At 31.2% G+C, this 21,179-nt stretch overlaps 1 protein-coding gene across 1 annotated transcript in view; it reads left to right on the top strand.

Moving 5' to 3' along the window:
• The window catches only part of LOC144255073 (protocadherin-15-like), a 435,746-nt gene that overhangs the window by 402,260 nt on the left and 12,307 nt on the right, over window positions 1–21,179 (top strand). The window contains 2 exon segments of the mRNA XM_077799104.1: window positions 17,172–17,284; window positions 17,287–17,344. Coding sequence (XP_077655230.1) covers window positions 17,172–17,284; window positions 17,287–17,344 — 171 coding nt within the window.

The raw sequence follows: 21,179 nt of genomic DNA, 5'->3' as shown, positions 1-21,179 counted from the left end.
GCTCCTTTTGTAATTGGCTTATTTCACTTAATGTAATAGCATCAGTATTCATCCATGGTGTATTATGTCACCAGTTCTAGTCCTATTTTAAGGCTAAATTTTATTCTATTGTATGTGCCTACTATATTTTGTTTATCCATTCATCCCTTGAAAATCATTTGGGTTCCTTCTACTTCATGGGTATTGTGAATACTGCTTTTATGAACATAGGTGTACAAATATCTTGTATAGACCTTGATTTCATGTTTCTGTATATATGCCCACAGGTGAAAGTTTTGGAATATATTGGAGTTCTACTTCATTAATATTTTTAAAGTACATAATACTGTTCTATAATATTTGTATCATTTTATACCAAAAGTACACAAAGCTTTGTACTACTTCACATTCCTATCAAAGATATCTCTTTTTCTCTTAATTTTGTTGATAGTAACCATCATAAAGGGTTCAAGGTCATACATTGTTGTGTTTGCATTTGAATTTTTCTGGTGAGTAATACAATTGAGCATAGTTTTGTATGCAATTAGCTGTTTGTATGTAATCTTTGAAGCAATGTCTGAGTTGTTTGACTATTTTCACAGGAGTTATTTGAATTTTTTGTAGTTAAGGTGGGGAAGGAAATTCTTCATATATTCTGATATAAACTCCTCACCAGACATCGGATTTGCAGCTTTTTGTGTGGTTCCATAGGTTACCTATTTGCTCTGTTGGTTGGGTCCTGTAATAAACACAAGATTTTAAATTTGATGTCATCCCATTTGTCTGTTGTTGCTTTTGTGGACTATGGTATTGGTATCCCATTCAACAAATCATTACCAAATGTAATAGTATGTAACTATACTTATATGTTCTTTACTGGGATTTTATAGCTTTAGGTCTTACTTGTAGGTCTTTAATCTATTTAAAGTTAGTTTTTATATATGGTATATTCTTTTATATGTAGATACTCAGTTTTTCTATCACCGATTGTTAAAGGGATGGTCCTTTCCATTCCTGATTCCTCTTTGTAGATTTCAAAAATATTTTTGTTGTTGTTTTTTAGTTGTAGTTGGACATAATACCTTTATTTATTTATTTATTTAATGTGGTGCTGAGGATCGAACCCAGTGTCCTGCATGTACTAGGTAAGCATTGTATCACTGAGCCACAACCCTAGTCCCAGATTTTAGATATTTCTCAAGAAGGAATATATTGACCACTTTTTTGAAAGTTACCTTAGTTGATGAAAACAGTAGAACTTTTAGACCTGATTAAGCAGTGTGAATCCCTACTTGTTCATCCTATCAGTACTAAAGAGTAATAAAATATAAACATAAACCATGTAGACCACAGAGTGCCAATTAGTTTAATTAAATATAAAATTTATTGTTCCAGTGACCAGACTAATTAACATGTTCATTCCCTGTGGACATTCATAGATGACAAGTCATTTCATCATCAAAGCCACTTTCTGTATTTCCCATGAGACATTCCTGTTATAAATGAAGTGGACATTTTGAATTCCATGAGATTATCACTTTTATTTTTTTTTTCCTTTAGGTAGACCCATATTTAAGGCCAAAACATAATCCAAAGTTTCCTTGGAAAGTCTAAAATTATGATGAATCAGTAAACTTGATGAAAGGAAAACTTAATAACCTTATATCCACTTTGTGATGAAAAAGTTTTTGCAAACAAGACTACTATAGTTTGATAGCTAACAGCATAGCACCTGGAAACTAGAATGCTTAGAGTAAATCTTGGCTGCTATAATGGTGATAATGATTAGTTCCACATTTCCCCAAATGGGCTTAAATTGTTTCAATAAATTTTAAAATCATTTTTGTTATGTCATGCTTAAACAACTGGTCAAATCCCGTTGGTAATAAAACATCTTTTTTTTTTTTTTAGTTATTGTTTTTGTACTGGGGCTTGAACCCAGGAATTCTTTACCACTGAGCTATATCCTCAGCCTTTTTAAAATATATTTTTTTGATATTTATTTTTTGGTGTAGATGGACACAACACAATGCCTTTTTATTTTTATGTGGTGCTGAGGATCGAACCCGGGTCCGGTCCATGCTAGGGGAGCGCTCTACCACTGAGCCAGGATCCCAGCCCTCCTCAGCCTTTTTTATCTCTTATTTTGAGACAGGGTTTCACTAAATTGCTGAGATTGACATTGAATTTGCAATCCTCTTGCCTCAGCTTTTAAGTCACTGGGATTACAGGTGTGCACCACAATGCCTGGTGAAGCATCTATTTTTAATTAGATTAATGCATTCAACAAATTTCAGTGTAAGTATGTTATCCTAGTCTTCCTATAGATAGCCTTACACAATGCAGTGTCTCAGGTTGATCTTAGAATTTATCTGTTTGGAACTTTGTGTTTTTCTTACTTAAACGTTCTTGAGATTAAGGCATAGGGGCAACAGCTGGGAGGATAAGAGTAGGAACAATTTAACATCAACAAATACTTAAAAATAAGCATACAGAAAAGAAACTAAAATGTATTTTTATTTCTTGACTTCTTCATTTCTTCTTCTTCTTCACTATAAACCCCAAATTAATAAAATTAATAATAATTAATAATGATTGGGGTTCTAAAACTTAAATCACAAGATTATATAAAAAATATTTTGGAAATACTATACAAATTGGAAGCAGTAATTTAGGTCTCAGAGTTGCTCCAGTGCTTCTCTTACTTTCTAAATACAATATGAAAATTCAATTTTAGTAGGACTTTATTGAAGTAGTTATTGATTTAATGTGCAAGAGCCTCATTTCCATGAAATATTTATAGAGCACCTGAAATGTGTCTGTGTAATCAATTTATAGTTCCTGGAATTAAAGTTACAAAACATACTTTGGAAATCTAGCCAAAACACATATTTCTAGGATAAGAATTCAGATGTCTTTTGACAAGCAAATCCATGAAACAGTAAATAATAAATTTCATTACTTACATTTTCTTAAATCAGTATAATAAAGACTTGGTCTTGAAGAGAAAGGTTAAATTCTGTTTGAGTTAGAAGGAGTTATGCTTAAGCTACACCCCACTAATGATTAGCTAAGAAATCACGGATAATAATTGACCTCTTTAGGTGTGCTAATATCCATAACATAAAGCTAGTGATTTACTCATTAAAAAGTTAGTTACGAGTTGTAAGCACTCAGATAAACCAGAAAACAAAGATTGCATGGAGTTTATTTTCTCTTGCAAGGAAACAGTGAATAAAATAGCATTATTAATAAGCTAATATATAATATGATGTTAGGTACTTCAATTCCAACAAACACAAGTAAATATAACTTGCAAATATAAAATTGTGGCAGGTAGGTTATACTACTTTAAGGAGGGTAGTTAAGGAAAGCCTATTTGATAAGATTAAATCTGAACAGATAACTGAATAAACTAAGGAAGAAAGTCATATGACTATGCAATTAGATTCAAATAACCACAAAGAAAGAGGGAACTGCAGATATAAAAACCCAGGTAGAGTATGTTTAGCAAACCAAAATACAAATAATAAAGTAGAAAATAAGTTATATAGAACCTCATAGGTCACTTGGAAGACTTCAAATTCAGCTTAATATGGAGAGTCCTTGTATGTCCAATATGGTAACCACGGCACCTTAAGGGTTTCTTTAGTTGTATAACTTGTCTTATAAGCTGTGTTTTCTAAGTAAGTTACCAGCAACATGCAAATTTTCTCTAAGTTAACTTATCACAAAGATAATTGAAATAAATGATCAGTAGAGAATTATAACAAATGGTCTAACTTTTTCTAGTATTCAGTCATATTTTTATTGAAGGATTTTAAGCATAATATATTGGAATGCTTATATTTTATTTTTTATAACAATTCTACCATTATTTTTCCTTTGCTCTTTTTCTGTACTATTTACTTTTTATTTATTTGCTTGTTATGTTTTATTGGTTCTTTTTATTTATACATAATATTAGGGCTCACTTTGATATAATTATACAAGCATGAAATATTTGCTCTAATTCAGTTTCCAGTATTTCATCTTTCTCTCCCCTCTTTCTTCCCCCTGTTCCCTTCCTTTTATTCTATTGATCTAGAAATGGCCTAATTTTTATCAAATAATGGAATATAGCCATTTTGATAGTACAATTTGTGAAAAAATAATATTTTCTGAAATAGTAATGAAATAGTTATAAATATGTTAAAGCCAATCATAAAAATAGAACACAAATTCTAATATATAATGAAATCCTGTATTTTAATATACAAGATAAAATTCTCTATTCTTTTTTTTAAAGATGAATGCAATTTGATTTTAGCTAAACCCTTGGTAATTCTTCAGCACAAAGGTAATTGATTTTTTTTATTTTTCTGAAATATTTAGCTTTTAGTTTTATTTTGGTAGAGAAGGAAAAGTAATCTCTTCTTGCAAGAAGAAAGACTTTTAATTCATTATCAGAAACACTAATTATTTTTAGACAAAAAGTCCACTATCCAATTATATTTTAAATATATGTTTTTATATAAATAATCATGCACATTGCAGTAGTATTTTTTTAGGGTGGTACTGGGAATTAAATCTAGCCCTCATATATGCTAATCAAGTACTCTACCACTGAGCTATATCCCCAGCCCTGCAGTAGTATCTTTAATGCTTAAATCTTTGAGATGTAAAAAATTGTACAGATTTAATGTCTACTGAGTATTCAGTATCATATGAAAGTATTCTTAATTATGCATGATCCTTTAGTATTGAACTAACAGCATCAATGAAAGAAGGCTTCAATAAGGATGTTCTGTACATTTCACTTCCAGTAGTTGTTTTTGAGAGTTGAGTTTTTAATTTAACATAAATAAATTATTTATATTAAAGATTAGTCATCTGTTAAAAATGGCTGAAAGTTATAATAATAATTAATAAATATTATATTTTACATACATTAAGACAAATTGTTTTTTATTTTGCGTCACTTGCATTTTCCAAGTTTGTCATATTTTCCTATAAGTGAAGTAACCACAGCAAATGACTCATTAAATAGTTTTCCAAAGATTCCTTTGTATGTTTATTTAGTAAAGAGTCTTGTAGGTTGTCCTATTTGTTTCAGATAGTTTCTTATTTTGATGTCCAAAACAGTCGTTGTCCATTAATTAACAAATTTTTGAGTGCTTATAATTAAAACCATACCGGTTTATGTTGGGAGAAACAAAGTATAGAAGAATAATAAATCAATTTTCTCAACTAATATTTCCTATCTGAAGATATGATAATGGAAAAGATTAAAATCATATTTGTGCTGTTTTCCCAAGCTTTTAAAATAACATAAAAATGTAATAGATTAAAATAAAGGATGAGGCTTCACTGGCATACATAGATGGTATATTCTGTCAGCATTACTATTATTTCTACTCTATATTTTTCATTTTTTATTCAAACTTTGGACACAGTAACAGGTAAAAAATTAAAAAAAAAAATATTTCCTATAATTATATCAAGAACCATCTGTTTTTGCCCTTAATTCTAACAAAAATTAAAATCTTTGAACATTTGCTATTATTTTCAATAAAAGATAAGGAGAATTTTACTAGGTTGAATATATTTATATTATAAAATATAAATAATATTTTAATAGAAGATCCAATTAAAACATTATTTTTTTTAGTTTTAAGTAAAATGAAGATATTCTTGCATTATCCACATTTGCCCTGTAAAAATAGTTATTAGCATATAAAAATTAACAAATAGTAAAGAGAATATTTTAAGAAAACAGTAAGATTGAAGGCTAGATTGAGGTAGATTTAGAAAAATAAATAACATAAATAACACTTAAAGGTGTAAATATGTTGACTCTGATATTTTCAACTTAACTGTGGATTTGCAATTGATATTTTAAAAGAATTTAGAAATTATCTTACTAATTGACAAAAGAAATTATACAGAAATATTTTTTTCTGTGACTTGAGGGGAAGTGTTTATTAATATTCTGTAAGAAAAATTCAATCATAAAACAATGAAAAAAGACCTATTTTAGCTCTCTATTGTACTTGTCTTTAATAAAAAATCTGGAAATTATGGAGAGAAGCAGAAAGATATAGAGTGGGTAAACGTAACTAACATTTATCTGTTTATGGTCTTTATATATCACATCATTCAGTTCAGGTTAGTTTCCAGAGCTTTGTCTCTCACCAAATAGAAAATAATTGGAAATCATAATATGAAAATAGGGCATTCTTATATATTGTTTTATTACAACATATAAAATAACAGTTGTTTTATAGATTTCCAAAAACACAGTGGGGCCTTTAATTCTTTTGAAACTCTCTTTCTCTCTCTCTCTCATTTTCTCTCTTTCTCCATGTTTTAAATGAAATGAGTAATACAGCATTATATTGTTTTTATAATCCATAAGTTTGCCCAATAGAACATCTCATTAGTTTACAATTCAATCAAGATACAGTGTAGCATAAATAAATATATCTTTTACTAGGGTAGCCACTCCACTCAGCAAAATTCAATCATATCACCCCCTCCCTCTTTTTGAGGTGCTGGAAATTGAACCCAGGGCCTCACACATGCTGAGAGAGTGGTCTACCACTGAGCTGTTCCTCAAGGTGCTTATCCTCTATTTTCTTAATCATGCCTATCATTCTTCTCTTAACTTTCTCCAATTTATTTGCAATTTACCTCAGACACTGCTGCTGTTTTTTAATGTGAGAAATAAATTTAATCACATGTTTATATAAGAAAATTTTATTTGTATTGTTAATTTGATAAATGGATTTTAGTTGTTTTCATTTATGTCTCATGTATCTGAGGCTATATTTAATTCTACTTAATATTCTACCTTATTCTAAAGAGAATTAACTAATTAATTAATATTCTACCTTATTCTAAAGTAGCTTACAATGATTCAAGCAGTAAAACAAGATACAATACATTGAAAATGAGTTCACAAAAATAAAGCAAATACAAAAGAAGGAAATTAAAGCAAGCCGGCCTAATCAAATCAGTCACAAACTTGCCTTTCACCTTATCTAGACAAAAGTGAAAGACACAAGCAAACAAACACACACAAAGAAAAGAATAGAATCATTTGCAAAGGTAACAAAACAATACCATTTTTGGTAGAAAATCAGAATTATTTCTGAGTCTGATTTCAAATTAAGAGAAAATATTGTTATCATATGGGTTAGGGTAGAGAGGTGACCCTAGAGTGTAATGAACCAAATGCTAAGGACTATGGGTAGTAGTAATTGGGTTATAATCTGAGGAAAGTCCCTATAGGTTTATAATAATGTAGCAAAGAAGTTAGGAATACAGTAAAACCTGTATTGTGTATTCCTCCAGCAGTCCCCAGTGACTTGATTCTTTTAGGAAGGCTTTTGAAAAATATTGACAAGTTCCTGGAGTGGAGATAGATAGTGCTACTAAAATATAAAACATTTACTTCAGCAAAAGTCTAAGCATTAGAGTTTACAATCATGGAACCTTAAAAATTCCTATAGCTAACACAAATGTAACATAGCACTCTATTTGTTGGGTTATGTGTATTTAGTAGGTGTTTTCTAATTAACTCCTTCTACACACTCTTTAAGTTATGTGTGGGTAGTGTTCCCATTCTGCAGAGGTATGCCCTAAAACTGAGAGATTATGTAATTTCTAGAAACATGCAGATAGATAAGAGTGGAAGTTAATTTGAATGTGTATCTATAGACCAGCAATAAACTGAGTTCTCTTTGCTGCATTACTTCTCAGGAGGTAAATCTGATTTAAAATTTAACCTATTTTTCTTTAGAGTGAGCTGACCATACAAGGTCATAAATTCTCATGAAAATGATACTTTCACTTTGTTTTTCATTAGTACTGATGGGTAATTTAGAATATGGATGTTATAATAATTTTAGGGTAAAAAATGAAAGTTAAATCAACCATAAGTAAATATCTGTCTCAGCTATGCAATTATTTCAATTAAGACCTTACACTTTAGTTTTGTATAATGCAATATATGGCTGAATCCAATTGAAGATGCATGTATATATGAAACTGATTAAGTTGATGCTGTAATTTAAATTCAGGGATAGGTACCTAAAATAACTTGGTTCAAGAACAAGAGAGGCAGTTTTTATTCAAAACCTTAGTTCTGATTTTAAATAAAGGAATTTTCTTAGGAAAAAAAGTTAACATGTTTTTCAAAGTTTATTCTAAAAAGCTGCTTAAACTTTTATATTTTATATAATTTAGAATACGGTAGCACACTAAATATGTTCCCATAACAAAGCTTATATTATCTATACTGACATAGTTCCTTATAAGTTTTCAGTTTTAAAATGCTTCTAAATAGTACATAATTATATAAATATTCTGGGTATGTTGTAGATCTTCTAAATCATAGTGTAATGATGAAACTCTAAATTAAAAGTTGATTTTTATTCAATAATTATTGCAATTATTCTAATTATTTTGCTAGTTTTTCACTTCTTAGGAGATCAAGTAAAGCCAGTTATTTTGTTCTGAGGAAGTTTGCCATACTTGGACACTATTCTGTAATATATTTGATTATAGTATTTGTGTTTTAAATAGATAAGTTGCTATCAACAATGTAAATTCAGGGCAATTATTTTGGTGATCAGCCACCTTTAATTTATTCTTTTAGAGTATATATAATGGTTATGTTGTCATTTATTTTGTTTCTACCTGAATCTACATAATACTTAAATAACCTAGAAGTAGTAGAATACACAGTCCACACTACTGTGTTTTTCTCTATACCTGCTGATGAAAAGGTAATATTGTTGATTTTTTACTATGTTGAGCAAATTCATATTTTTTAAAAGTATATATACCATAGTTTCTTCCTGTATGTGCATAAAATAAAAGCAGTAGAACTAAGAAAAAAAGTCCTGTGTACCCCGTACTGGATAATTAATGGTATCAAACAACTGGCAAATCTTACAAAATTTTTGAAGTCAAGATAATTTTGCCATTGTTCATTGCTACATTCCTACCACACAGACCAGTACCTTATAAACAGTGAGTATCATATTGTGTATATATATATATTTTATATAATTTATATATATATATAAATAATGAATAATGCTAAATGACATTGTTCCTGATTTTAACTTATTTATTTCTAGGGATTTTCCACACCCAACTGTTTTTCACATATCCAAATTTTTTTTTTTTTTTTTTTTTTTTTTTTGGTATTAGGGATTGAACCCATGGGTGCTTAACCATGAGGTACAAAGTCCTTTTTTTTTTTTTTTTTTTTTTTTCAATTTTGAGACAGAGTCTCACCAAGTTGTCAAGTCTAGCCTTGAACTTGAAGTGCTCCTGCCTCAGCCTCCCAAGTCTCTGGGATTACAGGCATGCACAACTGTGCCTGGCTTTTCCAAACATATTTTTAAGAGTGATATTTCCAACGTGCTCTTTCTTTCACACAGAATTCATTTCATTAAATGTATTCTATACATTGTGCAATGGAAGACTTCATCTTCAAAAATTCTTTCGAATAATAAATGCTCTTTTCTTCCATTTCAAAGCTCCCATTGCCCAGAACATTTTATTACACACAATTTTCCAACTTATCTTGTTCAGACTTTGAATATCTCATGTTTTTGGTGCACTACTATTTTCTAATATCAGCAGGTTATTTTCACTGAATTTTTAAAGATTTTTTGTTGTTTTTAGAGTAATTTTTGGTTCATAGTAAAATTAATAGGAAAATACAGAGATTTCCCTTATGTCTCATGCCCCACACTGCATACCCTTCTTCATTATCAACATCTTCCCCTTACAGCAATACATTTGTGACCGTTGAACCTGTATAACACATAATCATCCAAGAGTCATAGTTCGATTAGGTTCTTTCTTGATACTCTATGTTATCTGGATTTATACAATGTATAATGACATATAACCCATTAAAATTCACACAGTATTTTCACTGCCTTAAAAATTCTCTGTTTTCCATCTGTTCATCCTTCTCCCACACAATCCCTAGCAAGTACTGAACTTTTAAATGTATTCTTAGTTTTGTCTTTTGTAAGATGCACATAATTTTCTCTTTGTATTGGTGGGTCCAACCAATAGCAGATCAAAACTAAAACCAAAATATTCTTTACTGGATAAGTATAGACTTTTTTCTTATTTACTCCCTAAACAATGTAGCAAAATAAATATTTACATGGGCTTTACCTTATATTATATATCATAAAAATCTAGATATATTTCAAAGTATATAGGAAGGTATTAATAAGCTGTGTGGAAAGAGTAGGTCATTTTCTACAGCAGTATAGAACATTCAGAGGTTTTGAAGTTCACAGGCATCCTGGAACCAATTCCCCATAGATACTGAGGGAAAATTATAGTTGGAAATATGCAGTATGGAGCCTTCTCAATTTTGCTTCTTTGACTTAGTAATAGTTTAGATTGCTCCACATTTTTAGTGATGGATTACTCATTCCTTTTAGCACTGAATAATATTCTATTGACTGGATGCTCCACAGTTTATTTGCCATTCACCTACTGAAGTATTATTTGTTGCTTCCAAGTTTGGGCAGTTTTGATGCAAGGCAAATCAAATAAACAATTTTCTATCAAATTATGGAGTAATCATTGCATCTTTAAGCATAAGGCAAAATGTGTGATCATTAGAATCACAAAGACAGATTGAACTAGAGACCAGGACAAACATACACATATTACTCCTATGAAACAATTAAAAAATAATTTGTGCTTTGGTATTGCTATATTTTAAAATGCATAATGTTAGTTCCAATGTACAATAAATTCAGACTCACTTTAACAAAATGACATGTATTGGAAGACTGTTGGTAGTTCAATTCACTAAGAGAATTGAAAGAAGTGGAAAATGTTTAATAACAAGGGCAACTCTAAAGGCTAGAGAAGCAAAAACTCTAAGAATAGTTTATAGGCAATGTCCACCTGGTGAAGACATATCTTACAAGGACAAATTTCAATTATATAAAACTCTTTCTCTTTGATTCTAGAACCAACTTTGAAAGAATGAGTGACATGGTTTGGGTCACATGTAGTCTGTTTTGACCTGGAACTAGGGGACTACAAGATTCCTGATTTATGTCTTGCAAGGTGTGACTGTTGGAGACAAGATTAATTTCTCAAATCAAAACCAGACTGTTTTCAGGGAAAGAAAATAAATGCCAGTCAGACAAGAAATAATGTCTTCTTTTTGGCTTTAATGAATATTATATGCAATTAATATGTCATAGATAGCACAGTCTTAAGCATATTTTTTGTGTATGATAGAAATAACTGATTCAAGCAGCCTGTGACTCTATCTTCCCATGAGTCCCAGTACACAGGATGGCATTTCATTAACAGGGAGCAAAAATCTTCAATTGGTTAGGGCTTGTTTGTTACTGCTATTTTTAGTGGCAGCAAAAGAAATGGTTTAGACATTACTTATTATTTTACAGTTTGCTTGAACAGTTTTTAATTATAATTAAGTAGTGTTGACCAGATTTCACACAAATTAACTGAAAGAAATTTGACAAATGCCATCAGAGATTTGGGGACCTCTTGGCTGGCTCACACTGCATCTTAGTCTGCTCAGACTGCCATGACAATGTTACAGACTAGGTGTCTTTAACAGCAGAGATTTATTTTCTCACAGTTCTAGAGATCTGTGGAAGTCCAATATCAAGGTGCAGTAAGGTGAATGCCTGGTGAGGGCTCTCCCTTTTGGTTGAGTACTCTCATTGAGTACTCCTTTGGAGGGAGAAGGGAGCTTCCTAGTGTCTCTTCTTCTAAAGACATTAGATCAAGGCTCCACCCTTAGGACCTCATTAACCTTATTGTTTCTCTGGAGAGCTCATATCCAAATACAGCCACAGTGGGAGATTAGGACCTTCACATGTAAAGTTTAGACGGATGCAAACATGAAGTCCAAAACACATTGGAACAGAAAAGGGAATAATAAATATTATTTTGCTTCACACTGAGTTTGCTAAAACTCCATTGCATTTCGCATGTCTTAGTTGTTGATACACAGACTTATATAGGAAGAATAAAGAGAAAATTGGAGTAATAATTTCTATAATTGAATTATATGTCAAATAAAGACAAATTTGGATTTAAGCAAGAAGAGATGGTACTCAAAAGGATTATTGTAGGAAAGGTGAAAGAATGTGCTAGTGGAAGGAGGACTGTTGTAATGGTGAATTCTCTGACCAAGAGGTCTGCAAATATCTCAAAGTTTAGGGAGAAAGGGATTTTCTTTTACAGGGAGGAGTAAATGAGGCTAGAAAGAATTGGGTGTGGGGAAAGTAAGATGACCATACAATAAAGTATATATTAGAGAATGTGTTACCCAGACATCAGCCTATTTTATCAGGGAACTAAAGAAGAGGTTGTATGAGGTGTTGGTGTAATGGGGGGATCGGGGTAAGTGGGGGTTGGGGGTCAGCCTAAGGGGATCAAGGAAAGAGAAAATTTAACCCATTAAGTCTACTGAGTCACCAAGTTTTTAAAAAGTTTGGCTAACAAAAAATTGATTTGGTTTTATCAATCATTAGTGATAAAACAATTCACCTAATCATTCATAAAATACAGAATTGAAATGTGTTTGGCTTTCTTATAAATAAACCAGGGACCACCCTGAGTCTTATATAAGTCATGGTAGGAAGGCTGAATTCTTTGCAGTCTCTGAACAAAGAAGGGTAGGAGGACTCCTAATTATCACTGTTTTCAAGGAACACAAGGCACAGGTAAAATTCACTAGTTAGCTCTAAGAGGAAATTTTGCCTGAATCCAAGTTTGGTATTTTACAGGGAATGTAATTAATAAGCATGCTATTTTTTAAATTATTTTTTTAATTTTATATATGACAGCAGAATGGATTACAATTCTTATTACATACATAGAGCACAAGAGATTTTTCATATCTCTGGTTGTATACAAAGTATATTCATACTAATTCATGTCTTCATATATGTATTGTGGATAATAATATCCATCACATTCCACCATCATTTCTAACCCCATGACCACTCCCTTCCCCTCCCACCCCTCTGTCCTATCTAGATTTCATCTATTTGTCCCATGCTCCCTCTCCCTACCCCACTATGAATCAGCCTCCTTATATCAGAGAAAACATTCGGCATTTGGTTTTTTGGGACTGGCTAAGTTCATTTAACATTATCTTTGCTAACTCCATCCATTTACCTGAAAATGCCATGAGTAATTTATATTCCTTGCTTTGTGTCCAGGAAACACTATTCTTTTATAGATACCAAAATTATGTGTGTTTTTGAGTCAGATACTAAATTACTCAGTAATTATAAAATTATAAAATATAGGCCCTATCCCCAGTCCCAACCCCCCCAAATAGTCTAGGTTCCTTTGAATTAAGCTTTATAAAACTAAGGGATACTTCCAAAAATAGTTATCATGCAAAATCAATGATAAGGGAGAGAAAAGATAGAGAAGAATTTTCTATGTATTTTGGAAATTGTCCCTTTTCAGATATTTGGATTGCAAATATTTTCTCTCACTGTGGTGGTGACCTTCTTGTTTTGCTGAGTTTTCTTTTGTGCTACATAAGTTTTGTAGCTTGTAGTATTCCCATTTAGATATTTGTGTTTCTGTTGCCTGTGACTTTGTTATCATACTAAAGAAAGCATCCCCAAAACCAAGGTCAAGACATTTACTTCTATGTGTTTTTCTATATTTTGTGGTTTCAGACCTTATATTCAATTATTTAAATTCATATTTAGTTACTTTTTGTATAGGGCAACATCCCCTCACCCCTGCCAAAAATGGCCATAGGACTTGACTAGACATTTCTCAAAAGAATACATGCAAATGGACAACAGGTATGTGAAAACTGCTCAACATGTCTAATTATCATGAGAATACAAACCAAAACCACAATAAGATATCACCTTACAACTATTAGGATGGATGTTACCAAAAGAGAAAAAAGAAACTTTTTGGTAAGGTTGTGGAGAAAATGGACCAATTACACACTGAAATATCAGGCCATGTAAGCACAGTGGAAAACAGAATGGAGGTTCCCCCAAATTAGAAAATATAATTACCATATGATCTAGCACCTCACTTCTAGGTATATATCTAAAAGAGCTGAAATCAGGATGTTGAAAAAATATCTACATGCCCACGTTCATTGCAGTGTTTTTCACAATAACCTCATTATAGGATCAACAAATGCATCCACAGAAAGATGAGTGGGTAAAATAATGTGATATATACATACAATATATTTAATGAATGTATAAATGAATAAATAAAATCTTCCCACTTAACTCTTACCTGAGTTTTCCTGTAATTTTGTTATATAACTGTATACCCAGCCTAATTGTTTTACATTTTTTTATTTCTGAACATATAGACTTACATGTGGATATTTTTTCCTTAAGAAAATGAAGGAGAGGAGAGGGAGAATTAAAAGATTTTTTAAAAATTATGACTATATTGTTTTTATTATGTGTACTCTAAGTAATTCAAACTAAATAATAAGAAAAATCACAAAAATGTTTAAGTTATACCACCTGAACCTAAGCATTATTAACATTGTGTAAACATCTTCATAGACATCTCTTTTGATTTGTTTCTGAAGATATAAATATTATAGATTAGATAGAGACCATTTCACATTATCTCTCTTTAAATATGTTTACATATATTTATATATACATATCCACATAGATATGTATGTATATGTGAAATAAACACATGCATACATAATGAAATTATACATATGCAATATATGTAATGAAGATAGATGTAGAAAATGCTTAATAAATAAATATCGATAATAGGTTGAAGATAGGATTTTACAAAATGTGCTTTTATTAAAAAGTATTAAGTTGGACCTATGGCACACACATGTAATCCCAGCAGCTGGGGAGCCTGAATCAGGAGGATCGCAAATTCAAGGCCAGCCTCAACAATAGCAAGGCACTTAGCAACTCAGTGAGACCCTGTGTCTAAATAAAATACAAAATAGGGCTGGGGATGTGGCTCTTTGGTTGAGTGCCTCTGAGTTCAATCCCTGGTACAACAAAAAAAAAAAGTATTAAATTCAGGTTTCCATAAGAAAAAAACTTTAGGAAGAATTTGAATTAGGATACATTCTTTTTATCATAAGATATATTTCATCCCAAAAGTTCCAAGAAAATAATGTTCAGGAAGAAGGCATTATTGCATGTTTTAAATGTTATCATTTATTTTAGACTTATGATTCTCTGAAATCTTAAAGGAATTAGTACAGCAATTTTTCATTCTACATCTATTTTTTTCTTAATGTGATTCTGCAGTATTGCACTGAAACACAGTTGAAAATACAGACTTACCAGAAATGTTTCTTCATTGTAGTACAGCATACAGTTAATCCATACATACATGAGGAATTTCCTCCAATGATATCAAATAATACCAAAAGGATCTGCAGAAGATATAAATTGTTAAACTAAAAGAATGGGACAGCTAGCCCACATTCTACATTTTTTTAAATCATGTACTCACATTTGTTTAATTTTTATTTGTGATTCAGTTGTACCAGTAATATGCTTTACTAATAGTTTTAAAAACTAATTAAATATTTTTAATTAGATTCAAGGAAGAAACCTGTTAATGCAAATACTAGAACCAAATTTCTAGCTACAATCATAATATCAATAATTATAATTTGTGAAACCCTTGCTATCTGGAAAAAAATGTGTAAAGATTTGTGTAAAATCTTTAGTTCACTGAATGCACACAAAACTTTATATAAGGAATGATGTTTTCATTTTGTATTTAAGGAAACTGAGACTTTAAGAGCTTACAATTATTTGTCTAAGATGATGTCATTGATGTGTAAAAGGTGAAAACTGAATCCAAGCTTTGTGCTCTTCAGTGCTATGTTACTACTGTTTGCATCTTTATTCTTCACAAGAATCTCATCAGAAACAATTCTGTAAGATGAAGAAGCCATCAGTGTGGGATGATGAGAGAAAAGGAGAATGAACAACCTTCAACTGAACTCATCTATAAAATGTGAAAACAAATGGACAGAGCATTTCACTACCATTGGCAGCGTCCCCTGGCATACAATCCCATAGCCATTTCCTCCAAAGTTTAATATCCTGATTGTTCTTGTAATAAGGGCAAGCCAAGCACATGCCAAACTCTAAAGGCAATTTATTTTTAACAGAGCAGAAAGTAGGTCAATTTGATATCTTAAGCAAAAGTTATTTCCAGATGTGTTAGAGGATTTTAGAATATGTCATCTACCCAAGAAAATATTTCACAGTTGGACTCCACCAGGAGCATTGAATGTAAAGGCAATGTAAACATATTTGTCACATATAGTTAAACACTGAACATTGAAATGTTCATAAATAATTAATGTCATTCCAATATTAATCTACAAGAAATTGCCATATGTAGAAAAATAGAAAACAAATACTTATAGGGTAGTAAATTGTATTTTCAATTAAAATCAAGTTATACGATTGGAAGAATTGCAATTTTCAGAAAATTACCCATTAGTTAATATTATATCTGCTTTTTCTATTATTATTCTGATATGACATGGTATATTTCTTAGCTGATTGTGTTCACCTAAATAGCTTCTGATATTTGCATGAAATATTTTTATCTTAACCTTGTAAACTTACCACGCAAAATATGTCAACATTTTCTCATTGCTATAATGCCCTCAGGATCTTTGTACCCTTAAAAAAAATCAGGTATTCTAATCCTATACCTTAGCAGGTAGCTCTTCCAGGTATTTCAGACATAGGTGGGAGGTGTAATTTATGACATTGACTATGTGAGGTCAAGAGTCCAAAGACCCCCTTGGCTCCTTTAAAGCATAGACAGCTTTATTTGTACAACATATCGGCCTATCCCATGAGCCACATAAAAGCTTAAATGGTATCATAAATTCAAAAATCTAGACTTAAATAGGACATGGTTGATGACCTTTTTCTACCTTATTTGACTTCCAGCATCACTGGGAGTTAAATGCTGAAAAAAAAAAGTCTTTTATTTTGTTGTTGTTCTTTCCTTCAAGGGTTCATGTTCAGTAAACATTAGCAAAAACCAGGCTGCCATCATTTTTTATTTCCTAAATGTCATTTCAAGTTGAGGGTGATTTTTTTCCCCTAGTAAACCCATCATAATGTCATGTTTTTACTTTGTTTGATTTATAGGATTTTGGATCGCTATGTTCAGGATCAAATTCCTGGTGCCAAGGTGGTGGTAGAATCCATTGGTGCTCGCCGGCATGGGGATGCCTTTTCTTTAGAAGATTACAGCAAATGTGACCTGTCTATGCAATTGATCCCCAAACCAACAGAGCCATTGACAGAAATGAACTTTTTAAGTAAGTATATTTTATTATCATTTTTCATCATCATTCTGGTTATGATAGCACCCTGGGTAATTGTAATTTAATTATAAGTACTTAAAGTTTAAAACACACCAAAATGTTGTTGCAAGTGAAGTGCAAGTAATAAATCACAAAGAAAATCTAGGTTCCTCACCACTAAGTTTTCAAGTCCAAGTATGAGCTACAGTGACTTCAGAATATATGGGTAACAAAGAATCTGTTATATGCAAGAAATAACTCTTTGAGGTCACTTTAGGACTGGGTACATAAACTCAATGGTAGAGTGCTTGCCTAGAGTGTTAGGTAATGGGGTTGATCCTCAAAATACAGAAAAGAAGAAAAAAAGAAGAAGAAAGAAAAAGAAAAGAGAGTCAGACAGACAGCGCACATTCCCTTCATGTAAGGGCCTCACTCTTACTCTAAGACCGTGCCTGTTTGAGAGGAAAATACAGATTCCTAAAGCAGCAGTTTCCCTGCAACAATTCAGTAGACTTGACTGTTAAGACGAAATCTAGCTTTCTAAGAAGTCTGTTGAGTCAACAACTCAAAAATCATGTCTATAGTACATATTTTTCCTCCCTTGATTTGGGAGTGGAGAACAGAGGTAAAAATCACACCCATTTAAGACTATACCTATGTGTATTTCATCCCAGTGTAACCTTAGAGTGAACTTGAATATTTGAGTTAAATATCCTTAAAAAATGGAGGTCAGAATCTAATAAAATGCTGCTGCATATTTTCCATTGGATGTTATTCTAGCAGTTGAATCTTTAAAAAAAAAAAAAAAACTATCTTTTTTTGCTTTACTCTAGTGACATCTAGTGTCTAACAGATTCTTGGACTATAATTCAATGTAAACATTTTTAATTTAAAATATATGTTGACTATGAGATCATATGCATATATTCAAAATATTTATTTGTGTATTTATGCATACTTACAAAAAATTTATTCCCAAAGTCATAGTTTCAGAATTTAAATTTGTCTATACATACCAACCAGCTTAGAAACAGGTTCATGTTCAAATTTACACGTATCATATATGTCTACATATGTTTGTTTATTTAGAAAGTACCTACTTATTCATTTTTACTAAAATCCATAAACTCTCAAGTTAGTTTAGTTTTAAGTCTGTTCATCAACAACAATTCTTTGCTTCTATTTTAGCAAGAACATAATGATTTGATATCAATGTAATTTTAAAAAGCCATTGTTATTAAGTTTGTTATTTAACAATTTATTTTAAGAGATTTTAATGCAAGTCAGTACACTTATCACTGTGTGGAAATAGAGATGACTGAAGTGGTAACTCCCTCAGGCTATATAATCACTCTCCAAATGAAGTAACATTTAGACCTACAAAGCCAATTTTGTGCATTTTATTATTTTAAAAATTTATGTGGGGCTAAATTACAGAAAGTCTTTCTGTTGTAAATATTAGAATTTTTCTTCTTTTAAAAATGTTCATCTTTTTTCTGTGTTTTCTATGTAAACTTGTTTTATCTTAAAATTTGATAATAGATTGAGTTTAGAATGATTTTCCTAAGTGTAAAAAGTCTATTTTGGGGGACATATGCCTGGTTTTAAAAAGAAAAATAATAGGAATCATAATTTGAATTATACTGTCAAACATGTTAGGGATACAATATTTGGAAAAAAACAGTAGAGAATACTGATGAATTTTAAAAACATAGTTTATGCTGAGAAGAGGGTAGAGTTGCCATGGATTATTAAAATTTAGCCTTACCAGTTTTTATCTTGAACCACTATCTGAGAAATACTGGTCTCATTTAACATTTTAATTGTTCCTTGAAATACTTTACAATAAAATTTTATACACACACGATTTCCAAGGCTGCTAATGTACACGTATCATCATTAATAATGATTAATAATAAAAGTTACTGAAAATTTAGTTTTTAACACTGGACAAGTATTCCAGAATATTAAATTGTTATCTAATCTCCAGGGCAGTGGATATAGGGTTATTCTTTCAATTTTTCTTTATCCTTAAATCTAAGTAACTGAAGATGTTGGAATTCTCAGGTCATATGATTAGAAACAAATAATAATAAAATCAACAATAATAATTACTTTAGTAAGTTAACCTTAATATTATAAAATGGCTTTAAGTTAATCAAACACAAAAAATAAAACACTTTACAGACATGGAGATGACTGGAATGATTCTTAATGACATGTAAATGATTTTTATTGCTTGGCAAGTCTATTGGTATTTTGATTTTTTTGTATTTGTGGACATGTGAGTTGATTAATTCTCTGTAATAAATATATATCACTTTTATCTTGTTTTGAACTTATTTTTGTTTGTTTCTTTATTTTTGGTATTTTTATTGTTTTTCTTTCTAGAATATTCCTCAGAATTTTCTCTTCAAATACTTACCTTTCAAACCATTTTTGAGATGCAATTCCATGTAATTACCCACTTAACGTGGTTTTTAATCCAGTAGTTCTTAGTGTTCAACCATTACCATAATCAATTTGAGAACATTTTATCACATAAAAGGGAAATTTAATAAAATTATTTGTTATTTCTGATTTCTCCAAACTGGACTCAAATAACCATCATCTACTTTTTGTGTATTATATTTGCCCAGTCTAGAACCATTTTTGAAATACTTCTCTTAGATAAGAATGAGTATTGTGGAAATGGTTATAATACCCCAATCTGCGGATTGAGTACAATCCCTTTCAAAATAGTGATAGCCTTCTTCACAGAGATATGGGGGAAAAAAAGAGTCCAATTTCATATGGAAACAGAAAAGACCTGAATAGCCAAAGTAATGTTAAGCAAAATGAACAAACTCAGTACACTACCTGGCTTCAAAATATATTGTAAAACATGCTACTGCTATCAAAACACACATAGACCAATGAACAGAACACAGAGTCAGAAATAGGTCTACACCTTTACACCCACCTGCTTCTTGACAAAGATGACAATAATTTAGACTTGGGGAAAGAACAGTTTTCAATAAATGTTGCTAGTAATACTAAGGATCTTCACATAGTTGTTAAGCCCCATTTCCTCTTTATTCCCTTTCTGGGACTGCAATCAGAACCCAGTTTTCCTTATGGTGTTTGGATCTCTATTCTGGTGCTCCTCCCCTCCCACTGTTATCTTTGTGTTTTAGTTTGGATACTTTTTCTTGCCCTATTTTTAAGTTATGGATTCATCTATGTAAGCCTGTTGATGAGTTCATTAAAGAAATTCTTCATCTTAGTGTTGTTTTAAATAGAAATCTTTAGCATTCCCATTAGATTATTTTTTATAGTTTCCAACATTGTACAGAATCTCTCCATGTTCACGTATGCTTTCCACTTTCTCCTGAATTCTATTGTGTATTCTTCAGAGTAGTATCCAAGTTCCTTTCTGGTATTTCCAATATCTAGGTTATCTGTGTCTGGTTCTCTTATTTTCTTTCTTAGTGTGCTTCTTTTCTTTTATAGTCTATTTGTGTTTTATTTGGTTGACTACCAGATATGTAAAACAGTAAGAACTAATGGGGAGTTTACGTCAGTACATGCACACATCCCCTTTTCTGTTGAGTAAATCTATTCAGGAGTTATATTTTGGAACAGTCATTACTTTCAGTGTGTTACAAAGTTCACATTTTCTCCTGGTGGAATGTGGTTGACACATTCTTAGAATAGAGACTAAAGTGCTGGGGTGTTCTCATACTCCTTCCTCAACCCTTCCCTGCTAATGGTCCCTGCAGTCCTCTGCCATGGAGAGAGTCCTCCCCTTCCTCTTTTCTCTCTAGCAGTATTATGCTGCTCTTCCATGTGGCTTGGTTCCAATCTTAAT

The sequence above is a fragment of the Urocitellus parryii genome, chromosome 5, assembly GCF_045843805.1.
Source record: "Urocitellus parryii isolate mUroPar1 chromosome 5, mUroPar1.hap1, whole genome shotgun sequence".
NCBI lineage: Eukaryota > Metazoa > Chordata > Mammalia > Rodentia > Sciuridae > Urocitellus > Urocitellus parryii.
The sequence above is the reverse complement of the archived record's forward strand: the minus strand, read 5'-3'. Positions and strand labels throughout refer to the sequence as shown.